Source organism: Pseudonaja textilis, chromosome 1 (genome assembly GCF_049901715.1).
Source record: "Pseudonaja textilis isolate UNSWEBS1 chromosome 1, rPseTex1.2, whole genome shotgun sequence".
In the NCBI taxonomy this organism is placed as follows: Eukaryota; Metazoa; Chordata; class Lepidosauria; order Squamata; family Elapidae; genus Pseudonaja; species Pseudonaja textilis.
This window is the reverse complement of record NC_141990.1, coordinates 233129333-233150600: the sequence shown is the minus strand read 5'-3', so window position 1 is coordinate 233150600 and position 21268 is coordinate 233129333. Positions and strand designations below refer to the sequence as shown.

The 21268-nt window shown below is 37.0% G+C and overlaps 1 protein-coding gene across 1 annotated transcript in view; it reads right to left on the bottom strand.

Annotated features, from left to right (window-relative positions):
• The window catches only part of MUC2 (mucin 2, oligomeric mucus/gel-forming), a 66143-nt gene extending 54377 nt beyond the window's left edge, over positions 1-11766 (bottom strand). Inside the window, exons 1-9 of the mRNA XM_087929037.1 lie at positions 11697-11766; positions 10353-10617; positions 8099-8213; positions 7040-7130; positions 6117-6226; positions 5677-5893; positions 3502-3627; positions 2168-2285; positions 846-984 (exon numbers count right to left, since the gene is read on the bottom strand). Of these exons, the coding sequence (XP_087785163.1) occupies positions 846-984; positions 2168-2285; positions 3502-3627; positions 5677-5893; positions 6117-6226; positions 7040-7130; positions 8099-8213; positions 10353-10617; positions 11697-11766 (1251 nt within the window). The remainder of the gene's footprint in view (positions 1-845; positions 985-2167; positions 2286-3501; positions 3628-5676; positions 5894-6116; positions 6227-7039; positions 7131-8098; positions 8214-10352; positions 10618-11696) is intronic.
• Between the last annotated feature and the right edge of the window lie 9502 nt (positions 11767-21268).

Below are 21268 nucleotides of genomic sequence, written 5' to 3'. Positions count from 1 at the left end.
CAAAATGCATATGGAAATGCATATTTTAAGAGAAAATTCATACTGACATGCTATTTTTGAATATGTTTAGAACATTTGTCTTGGAATACAATTAAAACCTTGATTTTGTGTTAGTAAAAAAATTATGAATGCAGAAATAGAGTAGATTGGGCATGGACTAGAAATCTATTTATTTGACCATTAAAAGGAGAAACTTGTCCCTAACTAAATGTGCTTGTTTTTATAGCTAGGGGAGAAGTGGATTACATCATTTACATCATTTGCTATATACACCAAAGGACCTTATAATCACTAAGCCCATTTAAATATCAGTGAAAAGGTTATGTTAATTTTGAATGCTCATTGATTTATTCTACAGATTTCCTCAATCGGCCTTTGGAGTTGTGCCAAATATCTTTTGCTGATTGCTTTATATCATTCCATAGCAGTGATTTAATTTTTTAAATGTTTGTGTTTGTTATGTATTTTATTCCAGTTATTCCAATTCTGTAAAGCACTTGGTTATTTCTGTACTAAAATATAGTTGCAGTGACTGTTATGATTATGATAATGATACCAGAAATTTATTTTCTAGCTGAAGGAAATATGGCAAGTTTGTATTGCGGATGTTCCATGTTTTTGAGATAAAAGGCTGGGAGCGTTTCTATTTCTACAGAGGGACCATTCTAAATTAACAACTTCATTCAGTGATATTTAAATAGGGTCCTTAATGATTATAGGGTCCTTTGCATGTTTATAGCACATGATGTAATTCATCCACTTCTCCTATAGCTATCAAAACAAGCATATTTGCAATGTTCATAATACCGGGTACAGTTCCAAAGGGCAGTATTCCACACACATACCTTGGTCAACACATAGTAACAGTCTCCATGGAAGGTATATTTCTTCCCATCAAAAGTGGTTATGTGGGATCCACCCTCCAAAGCACAGGTACTTGGACATGATAACTCCTTGCAGCTCCATCTCCCTGATTGACAAGTGCTGAAAATAAACAAACGGGGTATACAAATTAAGAATTTGTACTGAAAATACATGCATTTAGAATGTCCCACTGAATGGGTTTTTTGGAAGTACGTCTGTTTGTATTTTCTCTACAAAATAATCACATCTAGGTGGAGTTATTTTTTTGTTATTGTTGTTGTTTTTACAAATTGAAGAAGCCATTAAAGCCTGGGTGATGACTTTGCAGTTACAGATTAAATTAGAGGCAATACTGTCAGCTGCAAGAAATCAGGAAGCAAGGTGGTTCAAATAAAGACAGGTTATTGCATGCTAACCCTCTCTACAAGAATCTGGATTACTAAGATCAAAGCAAATTGGTGGTAGATAAGAATCAATGGAATTCAAAGTGTGCTGGACTTACATCTCTAATGGACGTGAAGGGACTGCTGAACCCTCCCTTGGGCTCAGCCTGGTCATCTCCTACAAATACATTCACTTCTCTTTAGGGTTACTTGCTGATCCTAGGTATTTTTTTTTATCTTTCCTTATTCCACATAAATGCAACATTTCTTAATTTGACTTTGCATGTTTACTCAGTGTAAAATAAAATAAGGTATTGAATTAAAAGCAAGGGGGGTTCATTGGTAGTGCAAGGCAGAGGTGGTATTCAGCAGGTTCTGACCAGTTCTGGAGAACCACTGGCGGAAATTTTGAGTAGTTCGGAGAACTGGCAAATACCACCTCTGATTGGCCCCACCCGCATCTATTCTCTGCCTCCCGAGTCTCAGCTGATCGGCTGGGTCTTCTTTTGTTGCCCTGCACAGGAGAACGGAGCTGGAAAGCAGGTTAGTGGGCTAGGGAGGGAATGGGATTTTGCAGTAAACTTCCCCCAGGAGGGGAGAGGGAATGGGGATTTTACAGTATCCTTCCCCTGCCATGCCCACCAAGCCACACAACGCCCACCAAGCCACACCTACAGAACTGGTAGTAAAAAATTGTGAATCCCACCACTGGTCCAAGGAAGTTATTATTTGAACAAGCATCACTTATTCTCAGGCTGTTTCTGTACTAGTAATGTAAAGTGTCTAAATAGGATCACTCTGTCATTATTGACATGATATAAACCCTGTTCTCATTTTGACGTAACAATGATTGGGTTACTCTAAAAACAAATTTTACTTTAAGCGCTAATAGGGAAATGATGAGCTATTGGCATTCTTACCACTCTTCACACTCATTGGCAATTTTCTGACCAGGGGAGAATATTTTTCCATGAAGTTTACAGTGGCATTGACTGGTTAACACACAGCCATTCCCTGTGACATCATCATATACCGTGCCTGTAAAAGTGAAAGAAGAAATCATTAATAATGCACGGCAACCAGAATTGCTACTAAAGGGCTAAAAAGGAAATTCCATTTCCTAGCTAATTACTACATTTCATTGAAGAGTACAGAGTAGGAGTAAAGATTCACAGCAGAAGAGAATGAGCTTTGCAAATAGCCTAATTTCATGAAGTCCTAATTTCAGAAGTTTTCTGCAAACATTTCAGTTCAGCTTAAATTTAAGAACAAACTATCCCATTAACCTGATAATGGGATTAAAAAAGGAAAGAGGAAAGAGGTTCCAAAGAGAAAAGAGGGATGGGTCAAAAAGGCTCACTCGTCTCTAGCCAGGTCTAATCAGGCATCTAATTGATTATGCCCAAGAAAATGCAGCATTCAATAATAATTTTAAAAAAAAGTTTCCCTGTTCCTTTTCTGAGCTCGTGATAGATGGCAGTAATGATGCTTCTTTCAAAGTGAGATAATCACTTCTGCTTAACGCTGACCATTTTTAAAATTTATTTCTAATATTGCTACCTCAACATTTCTTGAACGGAAATTACATTTTTCATATATATTTTGCTCAGAGTTAAATCTCAGTGAATCAACTATATACTATTACTGGTATGCTTGTTATTGCAATGAGCACTAATAGGGGTGAGCTTCAGGGGTGGGCTGCTGGGGGTTCACAGGGGTTCAGGAGAGCCCCCACCTAAGATTCTTTGCAGTTCAGAGAACCCCAATTCCCACTGCTGGCTGGTCCTGCCTGCCCTGCCCCATCCCTCCCAGGAGTCTCCACGCCGCCCGTTTTGGGTGCAGGTAAGTGCAGGGCACGCATGGAGGCTCAGGGAGGGTGAAAAAAAAATGGGCCTCCCGGAAGTTCAGAAATGCTGGCAATTGGCCCATTTCCAGCTTCCTCCGGAGCCCAGGGAGGCCATTTTCGCCATCCCAGAGGCTCAAGGAAAGCCTCCAGAGCCCAGGAAGGGCATAAACACTCCCCTGCAGTGGTGTAGGAGGCCGTCTAGGTCACTCCCACCATGGCCACGCCCACCCAGCAACCAGGCAGAGAACAATTGCTAACATTTTTGAAGCCCACCGCTGGTTCACTTACTATTGAACTAAGCACAAACAACTATGAAAAAGGACTAATCAGCTTGGCTTCAACCATCCAACTGAGCAGGGATTTAAAGTTGAATTTCCCACCCAACTCTTTATACATTGAAATGATTACCTTGGGGGCAAAAACAGCCATCCATATAGTGTTCTTCACATAGTTTGCTGATCTCCAGGTGTGAACAGGAGTCCATGCAGGGAGAACCACTTTCCAGGTAAATCATGTTTTGGGGACATGACTTTGCTAAAAGAATAATAGAATTGGGCAACGATTAAGAAACAAACTTTGTATTTAATGGACAAAAATCCATTACCTGTGAGGAAAAACACATAAGAGAGTTGCATTATGAGGAACTAAACTCTTTAAAAACCATGGCGCGTTGATTATACCATGTTGACTGTGAATCCAAATGATTTGTAGTGAATCTTGGAGTGCAGTGAGGAGAATAGATTTGAAAATGAAGATAGGAAAGATCAAGGTAATTGTTTTTCCCCACAGAAATAGAGGCAGCAACTGATTATGTTGTGCACAAAAATGGAAGGACACTTTGATTCCCACAATGGATGAATGGCTACAAAAATTGATGGAGTTAGTAGAGATTGACTGCTTTGATTAAAGGAAAAAAACACACAATTACTTTTGTTTCTACTTGGAAGCCACTTCTGGACTTTGCGCTTAAGGTGGGAAAAAATGAAACTTTGATTTTTGGGCTTTACCGATTAGATAGGTTTGTTGCTATAGAAATGACTATAGCTTATATTACTATGTACAAATAAAAAGTTGAGATTTGATATTATCTTATTCTACTGCACCAAACAGAATCAGAAGACAATGCCTTTTCTTTCTTTTTTCTATTTGCCCTGCATTTTTATCCTTTCCTTTTCCTTCCCTTACTATTTTCTTTTGTATTTTTTTTTGTATTTTATATTATAAACTAATAAAAATTAAAAAGAAATAGAGGAAGCAATTGCTACTTATACACAAATGTAAAAAATGACAAATTTATATATCTTGGCAAGCTTTTTTCTAAAAACGGGGAGAGTAGTGAAATAAAATGTGCAAATTCTGGCAAGAAAAAAAGTGCTGGGTAATATCTAATCTGTCGTGAAGAATGACAGAAGCAAAATGGGCTATGTATAAGACCCTGTTTCTGCCCATTTAGTTATAGGAAAGTCTGTTGGGTGAATAAGGAAAGATATAAAAGTAAATTGAATGAACTGGGAATGAGAGTTAAGTGTGCCTGGTAAAACAAGAAGAGACAGGGTCAAGAATGAAAGGATGACAAATGAATACAAAGTTAAGTGACCAGTAGGAATGACTTTCATTAAGGTGGTTTGATCACATAGAGAAAATGAACGAGGATCAAACCACAAAACAAAAGGATGGCAAAATAGTAAAAAGACAGAGAATTGAGAAATTTCTATTTAAAGTAGAAAAAGAAGAGAGTTTTATGTAACAAAATATAACTAATTTAATGTTTTATGGGTGTGATGGAAACAAGGCTGGTTTGCAAAAAAATAATTCTTGACTGGTATAGCCAAAATGCATTGCTATAAACTAGATACATGTACGCCTTTCCTTTCCTTTCCTTTCCTTTCCTTTCCTTTCCTTTCCTTTCCTTTCCTTTCCTTTCCTTTCCTTTCTTTTCCTTTCCTTTCTCATGCCATTACTTTCTTTGCTTACCATTTTGTTCCTTTTTATGCTTTGAATAATTTGCCCAGAAGTATCATAGTGGATATGGATAGATAGATGGATGGATGGATGGATGAATAACCAACTCCAAACCCAGACAGATGAAGTAATCTGTATTCTTTGTGCAAGTTTCCTTGTTTTTAAATATTGTTAATATAAGAACAGTGATGGCTGTCTTGTATTTTTTTTATAAAAAACACCCATCAGTGGCTGACTATTTCTATAGTCAGTCGACAATTCACATTGATTGAATTCCCCTGAGTTTCAAAGGGTTTTTAATTTTCCTTATTTTGTTTTAACACTTTTTGTGGGTCAGCTTAGTTCCCAAGACACTGATGCTCTGTGGAAATGGACTGAAATAAATAATCAACGATGGAGGATATTTAGGAGAAACATATTCAGGATGAAAGGTGGAGGATCTTCAGGGCCATTTTGACATAAAATAAAGTAGTGGCAGTATCCACACCTGCATCCTGTTATTTTTTTTTCAACTTCATTCTGTTCTTGTATGTTGCCCAGACTCACACTGTTTGAGTTAGGCAGCCTTATAAATCCAGTCAATCAATCAATCAATATGATCTAAGCCAGTTTGCTACTTACGGCAGAGCTGAGAGGTCCTCCAGTTCTGAGGTTTGCCACCAGCATGGGAACACTGTCGTGAATATTCAGAGATGGTACTGCAAAGGCAGAAAGAGTCCTTCCTACGCTGACAAGCACATCTGTCCTGCATACAAGCTTGAACATACAGTTCTAGATTCAGTCGATTCTGGCAATCTGCAAATGCCGGTGAAGTTAGGAGAGTTTCACACTCTTCACGCTTGAAAGAGAAGAAAGCAGAGAAGAATAGGTCTCTCCCTTACATTACCCTCCAATAATAAAAAGACTTGATTAAAACTGTAAACCAAAATTGTGCCTTCAAGTTTTGGGGCTGTGAAACATGGGCCACCGTTCTCAATAAAAAACCCTGGAGCAAAAGCAGACGGAGTTTAGAGGTTGATCTCTCCCTATTTCTGATTGTTCATCAAGGTTTGAAAACTTACATGCTGCTTGCACAGTTCAATAGGCTTTGTCTCATCAGGGTCTCCACATTTTGCTCTGGGGTTATTAATTTTTTGTAGGTTTCCAAATGTGATTGGATTGTAGCTTAATCCTATTAGAAACAATAAAGGTGTATTTAAACAATCTCATTTTCAGCTTATGATTCTTAGCATACCGATAAGTGTAAAGCTCCATGTGTGATAAATCAGCTAGATAAAGAGGAATGCATGATGTTGGATATGGATACCACACAATGTATTTTGAGAACAGGAAGAAAGATCAACAGAGATGCTCAGAAATGTTGTACTGTATATTAAATAAACTAAGGTACAAGACATCCTGGTTTTGCTTGAAAACCACAATTTCTTAATCAACAATACATTCAGCTACGATGGACTGTCTAAATTTTGTGCAGTTTTATTCTAGTTATTGGTGTTCATATACTTAAAGATCTGTTTGAATGTTTTGTTTTGTTTTCATTTTCATGGAAGAATGCATGAATCTCAGAGTTTAACTTGGATTGAGTGGAAGTAATACATACAGTTTTACTTTATTGGTAAAGTGAATTCCATACTATTCTTGAGTTAACATACTGCTCTTGAGTATGTTAGGGTTAGGGTTAGGGTTAAGTTAACATACTGCTCTTGAGTTCCCCTGACTATATAAAAAACAGATTTAATTATACAGTGGACAATATTATATTAAATAGTAAATCAAGTTCTGCTAACTTTGTTTAGTGACCTCATAATTTAGTTAAAATTTAGAACATATAAGTCATTGTACATTCTCATTTGCAAACTAATTTTCCTGGAAAAAATAAGGTGTTGCATGTGTGTGTTAAACTATCATTTGACTGTCAGTTCTGTATTTAAAGCATGTTCTCCAGTTTGTAGTAGAATGCTTTCGGTACTGTTGCTCTACTTACCATCTGAGATAAATTCATTGTAGATCTGTTGTCCATTATAATCTCCACAAAGGCCACAAGTATAATTGTTGAATTTAGAGTCAAGCTCAATCTACATTGAAGAAATAAAACCACAATATTTTGATTGATAGTGGTGATTCAGTATCTCAAGCATATGTCTTTTTTTATATGCTGAGATCCTTTAACAAGATAACTTAAATATAACTTGTAATCATTTTCACAGTTATGATCATTGCAGCATCCCCATGGTCGTGTTTATTCGAATGCTTGACAAGTAGTTCATATTTATGATCATTGCTGTGTCCCAACGTCATGTGATCATTTTTTGCAATTTTTGACAATGGGGAAGCCAGATTCACTTAACAACCATGTTACTAATTTAAGAATTGCAGTGATTCACTTAACAAATATGCCAAGAAAAGTTGTAAAATGGGGATAACTCACTTAACAAATTTCTCATTTAGCGAAATAAATTCTGGGCTCAATTATTGGTTGTAAGTCAAGGACTACCTCTATAAATGCTGATTTCCTAATGCAATTCTCTGATACAGAACAGGATATTTTGCAACAGGTCATATTTTTAATGCTAACTCTTTACCTGAATAATCTGATGTATGAAAAAGCCCTTACAAACTATGCTGGCTCAAGTTGTATTCAGCCTAGCCTAAAGGTAGCCAATGGGATAGAATTATTCTAAAACCAATTATACTGTAGGTACTGGGGGGGGAAATCACAAAGAGACTAACAGAGGATAACAGCTGTGGTGGCACAGTGGCTAGAATGCAGTACTACAGGCTACTTCTGTTGACTGCCAGCTGACTGCAATTTGGCAGGTCGAATCTCACCAGGCTCAAGGTTAATTCAGCCTTCCATCCTTCCAAGGTAGATAAAATGAGGACCCAAATTGTTGGAGACAATATGCTGACTCAGTAAACTGCTTAAAGAGGGCTGTAAAAACACTGTGAAGCAGTATATAAGTCTAAGTGCTATTGCTAAGTGCTATTGCTATCATTGCCTGTGTGTTGTGTGTGTTGTATCAGCCAGAAGTTGACATCATACCATCAAAGCATCTGCTTGGTTCCATATCAGAATTAGGCCCACTTTTGCATAGACTTTAGTATATATATTGTTCTTCTCAATCATGATGCCAGAACTATAATATGGAGTCTTTACCCTGTAGAGAAGGATGACAGAAAAGTATGTGCACTTGTTTCCATTGCAATGGACAGCTCAAGCATTAGAAGTCTACCATATTCCTATAATTAGTGAGGAATTACTTTGTACCTCTGGTCTATTTTACATCCAAACAGCTGGGTTTTCAGAATTTTAATATGTTTGAATTGTTGCCTGATTTGATTCCACTGCACCACTCCAAATTGTGTCTGGCTCCATATTTGTGCAATCTTAATAGCTCAGTCAAGCCAACAAGTAAAAATATACTGTTTGTTAGAAGCAGTTCCCTTTTTCAGTAAAACATATACTCTTATGAACTAGAAAAAAATTGGCAAGCATAGCTAGTGGGAAAAAGAACCTCAGTTTAAAGAAAAGTGGGCTGTTTTTACTAGCCTTTTCCATAAACCTTTGAAAAGCTGGTAACAGGGAATAAAAATGATATTAAAAGACACTAAATGTTAATTAGTTCCAGTCAGGCTAATTCCAATAATAACTTTTTGTGATGTCACTATGTATGGTGTATAGTTTAAGACACATTCCTTGTTTACTGAAATAATTGTACTCTCTCTCATTCAGTCTACCAGAGTAGAAGCATCCTATACATATGGAGAGTCATCAAAAGGCATCCTAACAGCGGGGGCGGGGGGGGGAGGAAGCCGGAGGAAAGTACTTGAATGCAAAGCTACAGAACAGATTGGAATAAGCAAGACTTCAATGGCTGCAGTAATCATATGAGACTGTGATAGGCTTTGTGTACATTTAACCTTTTCCGAGATAAAAAGCAAAGAATTGTTTAGACTCATTTTTTTTTCCCTGTGCTATGATGAGCAGGATCTTATATATAGGTTTTCTAGTCATTTGCGAGGTTTTCTGCAAAGCAAAATGTTAGTCAACTTTAGAATAATGGAAGAGGTCATATTACAGGAAAAGAGAAATATTAACATTCATTAAGAGAATGAATATGTTTTCTTAAGCCAATTACCTAACATTTACCATGGGTTTTAAATTCAATAAGCTGGTAAGGAATGTAAAATGCTAATTAAAGAAGAAAAGCTACCATCACTTATCTCACCATGCTAGGGAAGAAAAATAACTAAAGCTTCCATGTCAGTATATAGAACCAGTATATCTACTGACTAAAAGGGACATTTCCCCATAGAACTAGCATACTTTGAGCCTGCTGGTATAGTCTTCTAATCCTTCTAATCTTTCTGCTTTATTTTCAACATGAACTTGGATGGATCTCTGGTAATGACCATTCAATTTTAAGTCAAAATCCCTTAATGATATAGGAAAATGTTCTCAGTAGATATTGTTGGATTGGAATGTTTGTAGCATATCGAAAATCAAGTCATTACACTGTTGCTTGTAGGGTAGAGATGGAATTCTAGTGAAGTCCAGTGTTCAGATCTAAAGAGAACCTACGCAATGAATCAACATGGACATAACTTTACTTGGCAGCTTTCAGTACAACCTCTCTCTCAATCTCAGTTGTATTTTTATAAGTTGCCATTATAATGTTTAACAATTTTTCTAAAAGTCAACAAGGTTAAGCTAGTATAAAACAAGGAGGGACTGCATGTGGAATGCAATTGGATGAATTCTGACCAGATGAAAAGTTGAAAAATATTATTCTCCTCCAGACTGAGAATGAAATTTCTGACAATAATATTGAAGCATATTGAAGTTCAACAATCCAGGAGCTAGCTTCATTATTAGGCTCTACAGTCTATATTGAGTAAGAGGTATGCAAGCCTTGGGAGTAGTGACTAAAACTTGTGTTGCCTCAGATGTTTTTCCTGAATAATCATACCCAAATTCAGTCCAAATTTTGCTTTAGTTGAAAACTGGTGATGACCTGTGTATGTACAGACTCCCTGAAGTCATTTCACATCTCTTATTCTAACTTCTTTTGTACTTCTCTTGAAAGTTTTCTGAAGAATTCCAACATTACTTCGAACTTTGCTCAAAGTAACATTTCTTTTGAAAATGTAGCTGGAGTTTCTACACAACGTAGTTTCTGAATGTTTTGGGCTATCACTTCTGCAATATTAAAGCTTCTACAGTGAAATTTTTGTGGAAGATTTTCAGAATTCAAAGATTGCATGCTTGGAAACATAACCACATCAGAGAAACTTACATTTGCTCATCTACCGCAACCATCTTGTGAGTGAGGTAAATAGCAACATCTTTGATTGTAACAAGAACATATTTGATATTAGGGTGATGTTGATGATTCTGCTCACGCTGGATATGAACAGAGAACTCTTTATAAGATTCTCGGCAATCTGAAGCAAAGTTATAATCACAGACCCCGGGAAATTGGTAAAAATCTCCATCAAAGGTTTTAAAATGGTTGTTTCCCCAGGTACTGCAGACAAAGTGGCCGTGGTTAGATTTTCTTACTGAAAAGACAAAAATGTGATGACAAATAACCATTAAGGACTATTATGAAGCAAAAAAAAAAATCCAAACCCAGATCAATGACACTTACGTAATTAAGTCAAAATAAACAATTTAAAAAGCCTTGGAATGGGGAAAGCTTGCCAGTATCAGATGTTTGACTGAAATTTTTGCATTTTTATATTACCATTGTTGTTTGCATCAACTCAAGAAATATACACACATAAAGCATGAAAAAAAGGCACAAATATTGCCCTCTTTTTTGTTTTTAGTACAACTAGATCTTTGTACTATGGGAAACAAAAGGAGAGTGTTACCTCTTAACGTGAGTTACTGCTTGGATGGTAGTGTGATAGTGAAGCATTTAAAACAAAATTGCTGCCACTTATACCAAATAAGATATGATTTTTAATTAAATATCACTCCTTTGAAAGTTCCAGGTTCGAGTTATATTCATTAATAGTAGGGATATTTAGTCTTGCTTTATTTGCAGGACCTTAACCTTTGAAGATTAATGAAGAAATCAGAATCAATATCCCAGTGCTGAAATGAACATTATAGCACAGCAAAGTGATACCCTCCCTACCAGCACTGTTAATATTATGTTTATTATGACCACTGACCAGAATACAACAAGGTAACAGCACACAGAACAAAGGAGTTTACATCACTAACCCAGTCAAAGTGGGTCTGGTTTAACAAATATTGACCAGATTCACAGAAACTGAAACATACTGGCCAGTTAACAGTCATTCTACATAGAATAAATGCTTAGATATTTGGTTAAATAAGGAGTTATAAGAGGCACTTTGCATCCTTAAAAGAATGCAATACAGCAGGACTATAGATTCAATAAATTCTGTGACAAATACTGTAAGCCAAGATCTGCCGTGCCTTAATATTGGCAACATATTCATTCATATCAAACAGAATATTCACTTGTTACAAGCACCCAATACCTTCCATATTTTCCACGGTCTACGAAATCATCAGAGAACTTGAAAGCCCATTACAACAAGCTTTGAGTGCTCTTTAGGCTGCCCATTGGCCACATCTGTAGCATATTTGTTAAACATCTTACCTCTTTTAATTTCACTTGCACAGCAAAGTACCAGCCCTAGCAACAACAGGCTGGTCACCTCTGGCCCCATGGTGGCTACGAGTGCAAGGCAGAAGCCAGTCTACAGCCTTTCTTTATATAATGCCCATTGGCACAATCCATCCCACCAGAAGGGAGGAGGAGGGGTGAAGTGTTTGTACAATGTTTGTTAACTTCAGAAAGTAAACAGACCTGAATTTTGCATTGTAATACCTGTAATCTAACATTCAGGAAATACAGTAATATTTTTTTAGTTTATTGGTTCAGTTATCATGCAATTACCCTTTTTATGGCCCATTTATATTTTATTTCTCAAAAGGATGCTGGACTTCCTTCCATCTTCACCCAGGCTTAATTTATTGCATCTTTTAATTGTAGAAAGTAGACGTTCAATATAAGAATAATTTATTTTAAGAATAGCCTATGAATCTAGAAACACTTTTTTTTTTCCTGAATAAGAACTAGTTAGAATTCCTCAAATCCCTCAGATTTAGCCTTTGGAGTAGGATTGATTGCTGTTATCAGAAAATTAAGACACCAATGTTGTTTATTGATTAGCAATATTAGGTAGACTCAAAGAATGTATACTAGTCCCATGCATATGAAAAGAGGTTAATTTATTATTAAAACACCATGCTCATAGGACCATTATTCTTATTTTGCATGACCATTTTCTTCTAAGTTAGGGGGATGCCTTGTCTGAGAGCTTCAGAAACTTTGAAAGTGGCACTGTGGAATGTCTCTGAAAGAAATAAACTGCATTTGCACATTCAAGTCTTTTGGTTTGCTCCTACCTGGATGCTGGCACAGGGCCAAAGAAAAATAGGATTTAATTCTAAATAGGATATCATGTACTTTGTGCCAGCAGCTATGAAAAAAAGAACATTCTCAACTTTCATACTGGCAAAATAACATCTTTATTCTCTTTGTTAAAGTATACAAGGGATTCATCTCAAGTCCTCCTAGAAGTTTTGAACAACCAAAAGGCAAGGAGAGCCTCCACTAGATCCTGCATTTCCAGAATTACATTCTTAGATCAAGCCTTGCTATGCGAATTGATCTCTATCAGAATTGTATCACTTCAGATGGAAGAAGTTGAGGCTCACATGACTGAATGGTCTCTTTCAATTAAAAAATAAGTTTGGGAACCTCCTCTACGCACAGAATGTTGTTGAACAATTAGGAATCTGGCATTATCAGGATTCATAGTAGTAAAAGCCACCAGGAGGAGACTAATCTCTGTTTCAAAAGAGCATGTCCTACTATTTTATAGAATGAAATGTTTAAGGGAAGAGGACCCACAGAAAGGAGGCAGAATTTATGCAGGCATTTGACTTTCCTTGACAGTATTTGCTAGCATATACTTACATAAAGCTACCTAAGGTATCTACACTGGTCTTTTAAAAACCCTAGCGGATTAGTGGTTCACCTGATGCATTTCTACAGTTCATAATGACAAGTTTTCTTGTTCCTTTTCACAGAGGCAGAATTCTGTCATTTTAGACTGAGCTTAACAGCCTTTAGCGGAGGGCAAGCAGCTTTCTTCATTAATGTTTAGCGGCAATTGAGAAGAAGCATGATTTTAACATTAAACAAAATTTCTCATGTCGGACCAAATGATCTCTAAACTCATTGGTTTAAAGAAGAATTTAAAAAGAAAGATGGTAGAGTGAGTCCATTAGCAATACTGAACCCCAACATATCCACAAATCGATGCTAGGTTGATTTGACTGCTCCCACACTTGGTACCCACACCTAAGTAGTTTCATCTATGCCTCACATCAAAGAAAAGTGATATTAATAAATAAAGCCCAATGATTTATCTACGCATTTGGTTCTGGATAGAAGCACAATAATGGATATAGAAAATAAAAAAAAAATCTTCATGGGATGCAAGTTTTTTTCTCTATTAATTTAACAAGTATATTTTTAAAAAGATTTATATTACTCCAAATCTGTTTTGAATCCTCTGTAGTTCTGTGGTCTCAAAGCTGCTGAAATAAGCCAGAATTTCATACTCTTGATCAAAGTTTCCTCTGATTACAGTTTGTAGGCAAACATGCCCTTTCCAATTTTTCTATTTTGAAATAATAACATGTAACAGCCTTCTTGGTTCAGGTTAAAGACCATGTCAATCCATCATTTTATTTTTCACAACAAAGCAATTATATATCTTTGGGGGAATATCTCAGTAGAAGATATGATGTTTTCTGACATCCTTGCTCTTCTGTAACTGCTATTTGGAATGCTGCTTTTTCCAGCATGGTGGCAACATTGTAATTTCAAGTGTAATAGGCCATAATAGAGTGGTCCTCCATGAATTCATCTAAATCCTTTATAATTTCATTCAAGGTAATAAATTGTAATTGTGGGACATATCTAGAGTTTAATTATGCTCATTGTGCAGAAGTACTTCATTTTCTTAAGTCCTTCCAACAGAAGAGAAGGAAAGGGGAGGGGAGAGGGGAGAGGGGAGGGGAGGGAAGGGAAGGGAAGAGAAGGGAAGGGAAGGAAAGGAAAGGAAAGGAAAGGAAAGGAAAGGAAAGGAAAGGAAAGGAAAGGAAAGGAAAGGAAAGGAAAGGAAAGGAAAGGAAAAAGGGGGGAAGGAACACAACCCCAGCATACCTTTCCTGGTCCATTCCTTCCCATATAATCCCCCAATTCATACCATTCCCAAACCGAACTTCTTATACACCCCCATGCACTGTCACCGATTCATTCCCTGTGTGTTTTCCCTGATCCATATGGAACCTGTTGCACACCCCATGCACTTTGCCCAACCCATATCATCCTACCTTCACGCAATGTCTCTGAGCTGAACAGCATCTCTCATATACTCCAAACACCGCCGACCATTCCCTCCCCCACTCCCCACACACAACATGCTATAGCTAACTCACAGGGCATCTCTCAAACCTCCCAGATATCTCCATGCACCCTTCTTGATCCATGTTGCCCCCTTCTCATACACCCTACCTAACCCATGTGGCTTCTCTTGCATGCATCATCACAAACCCTTCCTGACTTGTGCATCTCCTCTTTCATACCTCATATACAATTCCTGACTTTCATCCAGCACACTCTCTCACTTCTTTTCCCAGGTAGCAGTCATTTATTTGCCTGTTGGCCTTGGACCTGCAACTTCCTGCTGTTTTGTCCATTGACTTTCTCCTGGCAAGCTGACCACAAGCAGAGTAAATGGGGAGGGAGGGAGGGAGATTTCTGATGGTCCCTACCAGTCTCCCACAAGAAAACTCAGTGGGGAAGCCAGCAGGAAGTCAGAAGTTGCCCCTGCTCCCACTGCTTTTTTGCCCACATGTAGCATTCTGATTCTCTGTTTATGTAAGAAAATATCTCTGAAACAATGACCTAATGGGGCACAGGCTATCCAGTGGTTCACTAAAAGTGTGAGCTTGTGTATTTGATATCATATGCAAACTTAGCTATCTCATTACTTATCGCTAAATCAAAATCATTAATAAAGAAGTTAAAAAGCCAACATAGATGCTTAGGGGATTTCACTTCTTGCTTGTCCACATTAAGGAAACTGTCAGTTTATTCCTACACTTTGCTTCCTGTTCATAGCCTTCAGCATAAAGTCCTCTTATCCCATAATCACAGTCTCAACTTCAGAGTCTTTGATGAAGGACTTCCTCACAGCCTTTTTTAAAGTTCAAGCAAACTGTCAATCTGTGCTCCATTCAAAATCCAAGAAAGAAACACTCAGACTCCAATGGTTAGAGCAAAGTTTTCCCTTTTACTGAATTTCAAAGTGGAAGCTACAGGGAAGATTCTGAATCTAAAGAATTTGGCGCGCAGATCACATATACAAAGGGATGGAATTGTTCCCCCCTCCCAAAGTCCAGAAGACTCTTCCAATTAAAAGTTCTGAATATGATCATGTGGGCATCTTCAGGTGGTGATGAGGCCTCTGTCCGTTGACCTTGACATATTTTGATAAAACTTCGCAGCTGCGCAAAAGGAAAGAAAGCTAGGCAAGGAAATAGAAACTTAAGGACAAGAATTTATACTCCCCCTCCTCCTTCTCATCTACAGCACAGGAATGTAACACCTCCAGCTTTCTTCCCCTCCATTTCCCACCTCCCCCGTTACTAATGACAGCCGAAAGAGAGCAGTGAGCATAGCAGTAGAAAAGATGTAGAAGAGATCTTGAGGCTGACACAAACTTCATCGGATGGATCATTTCCTTCCACATTCTTTTTCTGTAAATATCCACATTCTCTAAAAACATAAATAGGTTGATGAAGATATTTTTCAATCAATTTGTCCCAAACAGACACTAATCTAATGGATTATAAAAAGAGATTCTCACCTTGACAGCTCGAAGATATTCGGACTTCAATCCCCAGAAATCCCCAGTCATTCTCCACACATCTTCAAGCTGCCAAAGTTGAGAAGCACTGGCCTATAATAAGTTGAATCTTCACCAAATCCCTGTTTAAAAACTGAATGAATCTCTGCAGTATTTCCAGGCTGTAGACACCAAGTTTTTAAGTAACTTTTGAGGAGAGAGTTCAATCATAATACTTTTGATAAGATGCCACTCTTTGTTCTTATTCACAATACATGTATTTGGTTTCATTTCTTGTCAAAACATTATTAAACATGCATCAAACCATAGATGAGTAACATCACTGAGAGATTTTGTATGTGAGATAACATTTTAGGTAGCCAAAATAACATTTTAGTAATCTGGTAGGATTTGGAGAATCTGTGAACTAGACTAGGTTTAATATTATAGCAGTTAACTACTTCCTTTATTCAGCCTTATAAATAGTTTGCAATTCAGAATGACTAACAGATTCAATTTCTGAAGGCATTCAATTTCTTCAGCAAATTTATTGGAGTTATGAACAAAATATCTATCAGAGCTTGAGGAAAGTGTCACCCTCCTCAAAGTCAGCTGTGAAAAACGAAGAAAGTGAAAGAGAAGAAAATGAGTTAAAAGAACTTCAAGCCACAGGGACCCTTACCCAATGATTTAGAGTGTGGGGAGCTACAGGGGAGAAGAGAGAAGCAAAGATTGGAGGCCTGCCCATTACCCAGTAACATCTCACAGTGAGACAATCATGTTACGGTGCCAGGGAGGGTCATGTTATTGAGATCATTAGCTGTATTCCTCACCACATCAAGGTAGATGTTTTCGTGCAACCACATTTTGGCCATCTAATATGAGATGGCTGATTCAGTGTCTTGTAGTATTTCCTCTTAAAGGCCACCTATATAACTTGTAAATTGTAAACATTTTTTTTAAGTGTCTTTCAAAAGAAAGCACTTTTCACAATTTGGAGGCTTTTAATTTTCTTACCTTCCCGCAAATAAGAAAGTTTTACCAGTCATATTTTTCCCATTTAAATGATTCAGTGGTGGTTGAGATTTAATACCACTGTATTTTATTTGTTGGGGAAGGAGTCACAACTAAACAAACACACTTTATTTAGTAAGGACCTTTACAAACACTTCCTCTAATTCTTAAGATTGTGCTCATCATAGTTTTATAGTTATGGTGACTATTGTTACAGAACAAGAAGACTAAAGCTAAGCAAATGACTTATTACGTTTATTAAGAGAAAACCAGAAGGAAGCACCTTAGCTATTAGTAGCGATAATACAGACTTACATAAAGAATCAAACCAAAGAGCTGGCTCATTCAAGGAAGAATGAGGCTATATTATTTTCCTCTTACGAATGCAGAATATTCAGCAGTTGAATTAAACTTCTTTTTACATGCACTCAAATTTCAGTTAGAGTCAATTATTACTACAGCCCTGGGAAATTCCCAGAGAATTGCTTTAAGTGCCCACATATTAATTGAATCTAATGGGTTTATAAGCTGAACTTTTGCCTTGGAGTGCAGCATTAGTGTCTTCATTTGTGTTATTATTTATTTGGATTAAAAGCAATACAATGCCAATTATCTCTTTTTTTCCTTCCCCCACCAAAATGTTCATAGCTTCCTTTTTATTCTCAAGATACATTTTGTATTAGTTTGATAGAATTTCTGAGCTATTCTGATGGTAAGGTTTTCCTGTAAAGATGCTGCTGGAATGTGGATGGGTGCTGTTACGTATTACCCTTTGTGGGAATATTTATCCTCACTTTTGAGAAATCATAATCAGTATACATAAAATATAACATTAACGGGTTCAGATCAAAACATGTTAACTTCATAGTGGTCCCATCCCATTTATCCAAACTCTTTCCCTTATGTTCTTCTCAGGTCTGTTCTTCAAATCCAAAGAACTTAGAAAATTGCTCCAAAGTTTCCACAGATTAAATTCACATCATTTTACTTCATCTGTAGTTTAAAATTTGGTATGCCACCTTCTAAGAGAAGGTTTTCCCAGAGCTTTGTTGGTTGCAAAGTCGCAGTTCATAATAAAATAAAATCACTAAATACAATCCTGAAACAATTAAGCAAACAATACAAAGTAAGTTAGACTTCATTGAATCAAGTTGAACTCCTGGTATCTTTAGGGATATCACCACATAGGACATTTTCTGCCAATAATACAAAAGTAGTTTGCCATTTCCTTCTGAGTTCTAATGTAACCCACAATCATGGGATTTCCCTGTAGTTTCTATTGAATTTCTAACTGGATACAACCTGGCTTAGATTTTTCTGAGAGCACTCAAGGTTGTGACAATAAAACAGTACAAGCAATAGGCTGTGTAATTTTTTTTTCCTAAGTGGCAATGTTTAAAAGTTCAACACATGAATTCATTACAATGCCTGGGACAATAAAAACATCTTTGTCTTGTGCCAGAAACCATCAATACAATTCCAATTCTAGGTTGGATCGAGCAGTTTGAATAAGCTTGCTGCATAGTTTAGCCAAGAATAAAAAGAAGTGTTCAGACATACTGCTCCTATGTAGGTGGACACATTTTTCTTTTTCTTTGTCAAGCACATAAATTCACTTTATTTTATAATATAATATAATAAGACTATACTATAACGATAAAAAAAGTATGAGGCCAGGCCAGAGCCTCAGGAAATAATGACTTCATAACATTATAAAGTCAATGGTTTTATTTTATTCATTGACCAGATTGGGATAATATAACAGAATAAGATTAATGAAATAAGGTCAATAACATAAAACATGGTTTAAAAGGAATATAGAGTCAAATTGAATGGAGTCAATTTGAACTGCTCCTAGCTAGATTCTGATGGATTTTGCCAGCTATTAGATAAAATGAGGCCACATTGTAAGGCAGTCCATCACTCTGATCAGCTAGATAGATGAAATAAAAAGAAGTGCAAGAAGGACATAATAAAAGTTTGTGGGATTGACAGTAATGAACATTTGTTTCAGTAGCTCCAGTTTTACAATGACAAGGATGTTCATCGTATGAGATCTCCTGGAACTTTCTAAAACAGGGATGTCAAACTTGATTTCATTGAGGGCTGTATCAGGATTGTGTTTGACCTTGGAGGGCCAGGTGGGCGTGGCCAAGGTGGGCGTAGTCAGCTCAATGTCACTCGTGTTGGGGGCACTTTCACTGTTTCCAAGGCAGCCCCACAGGCCAGATCTAAGCACCCTGCGAGCCGGGGTGTAAGAGTCAGCATACATCTCAGTTTTGGTGTAGTAAGTTGGTATAGTAATTTGACTGAGCTCTCTGGCATGCTTATATTTGATGATATGACTACCTACATTGATAACAATCCTCAGTTTGTTCTTCCTCATCAGAAACACATTTTTCAAAAAAAAATCTGGCTGAATTGCACCCAGTTGTGTTCAGTGAATGGAAGGAAAAACTGCAGTAATGTAGCTGTTCCCCAGTCCTTTTTCCCTTTTGTAACTCATATGGAATTAAACCTACAGCAAAATCAACAAGTTTTAGTCATAGTTCAGCAATACTGACCCATGCACTGGCTTCAACTTTAAGGAGTTCTGCTTATGTTGGCTGCTCTCTGTATAGAAGCAAACTTTTTAAACTCGAAGCTGATATATTCCGTTCAAAAGAGGGATTTGGGGGGATTTGGAGATGGAAAATGTTCTGAGTATAATGTGTTCACTGTATTAAGCCTAAACAAAGATTTATATGCTAATTTTGTTCGGTGTGTGGGGGTCATTTCTCAGAAGTCTGAAGTTGGAGAAAGTTGCTGAGGCAGTTTGTGGCAGCCCTAAAACAAGAGGAGATGTGCCAGACAGATTACCAACCCCTGCCAGAGGTCCTAGGGTAGTATTTCAAACATGTGGGAGTGGGAGAAAGCCACCTTTTATTGTTTGCTCTTATGTGAAATTTGAGATTATCATAATCCTGCTGGTGACACTGGTTTTTCCAGCTTCCTCTATGGCTTCCTCTGCAACTAAAACTTCCAGTCTATGAACAAAAGGGATAAAAGGAGAAGGGACAATTTGAAGCAGGGAGAGGATCGCTGAGCTCCAACCAGAAACCAGCACTTTTACACGCCTTTTCATGAGCATGATTGTTTAGTGTTCAGGTTACTGTTCAGTTTGCAGGTGTCTTTTATTTCTGAGCTCCTGTGATAAACAGTATTGAAAAATCAGGTGAAAACTTTTCTTTCTTGGCCAAGTAAACTCAGCTGTTTGTTTTCAGACTGGTTAAGGATAGTTACATACCAGTACTTTACATAAGAAAGAGGGTCTTTTCAAAAGAGATTTTACTTTTTTAAAAAAAGTTGCATGTCATTTTCCTACCCAGCCCATTTTTATCTAATAAACCCTTTTCAGAGAATTCTGAAGAGGATATGTTATTTTCACTAAAAGGGCAGTTAAATACTCCATACATCTTTATTTGAATGGCCTAGTCATTTGTCACCCATGGAGCTTTCACTGTGAATGAAGGAGTGGATCATCTGCAACGTTTATTATATACACTTTTACCTAAATGGAAGTTGTCTACATTACACAAAAAGCTGATACCTATTATGTAATTAAAAATGCACTGTGAGCTTAAAACAGAACTAAAGCCTGATTCCAGCATGAGAATATACGGTTCTTGCACTAAAAGTTGTAAGATCTGAAATGGATTTGCATTAGAAGATTAAAATCAAGTCTCAGCCTTTCACCAGATGAAATTCCACTGAAGCCTTTCTTTCCTATTTCTCCAAATCCACCTCTGTATAGCAGTCAGGGATCATTTTATCGGGATTGCCTCTTCACTTTGACCAGTTGTTCAGCAATCCAACACATGGTGTACTTGGAAGTACCATGACTTTCATATATCAAGATCTCATTCTTCATATTGCCTTGCTTTACCTTTGCTTCTTCTGGTCTATCTGAAATGCAGACAGATGAATTTTCAACTTTCATGTACTATTGCAAAAGAACATTTGAAAATCATACCCCTACTGTGACCAGAATCAAAACAAACCATTTTCATTCAATTTATATTGTAGTGCTAATTTCTTTGCCACTCAGAATAATTTTTCTTGTAGGTAACATTTTGGTTCTTGTACTGTTGTCTCAATCAGTGAGTTTCCTCTATTATGTCCAACAACCCTATATTTTCATATATTGAAGCCTCTCCATAATTTTTTCAATCCATTTTTAATTGAAAAA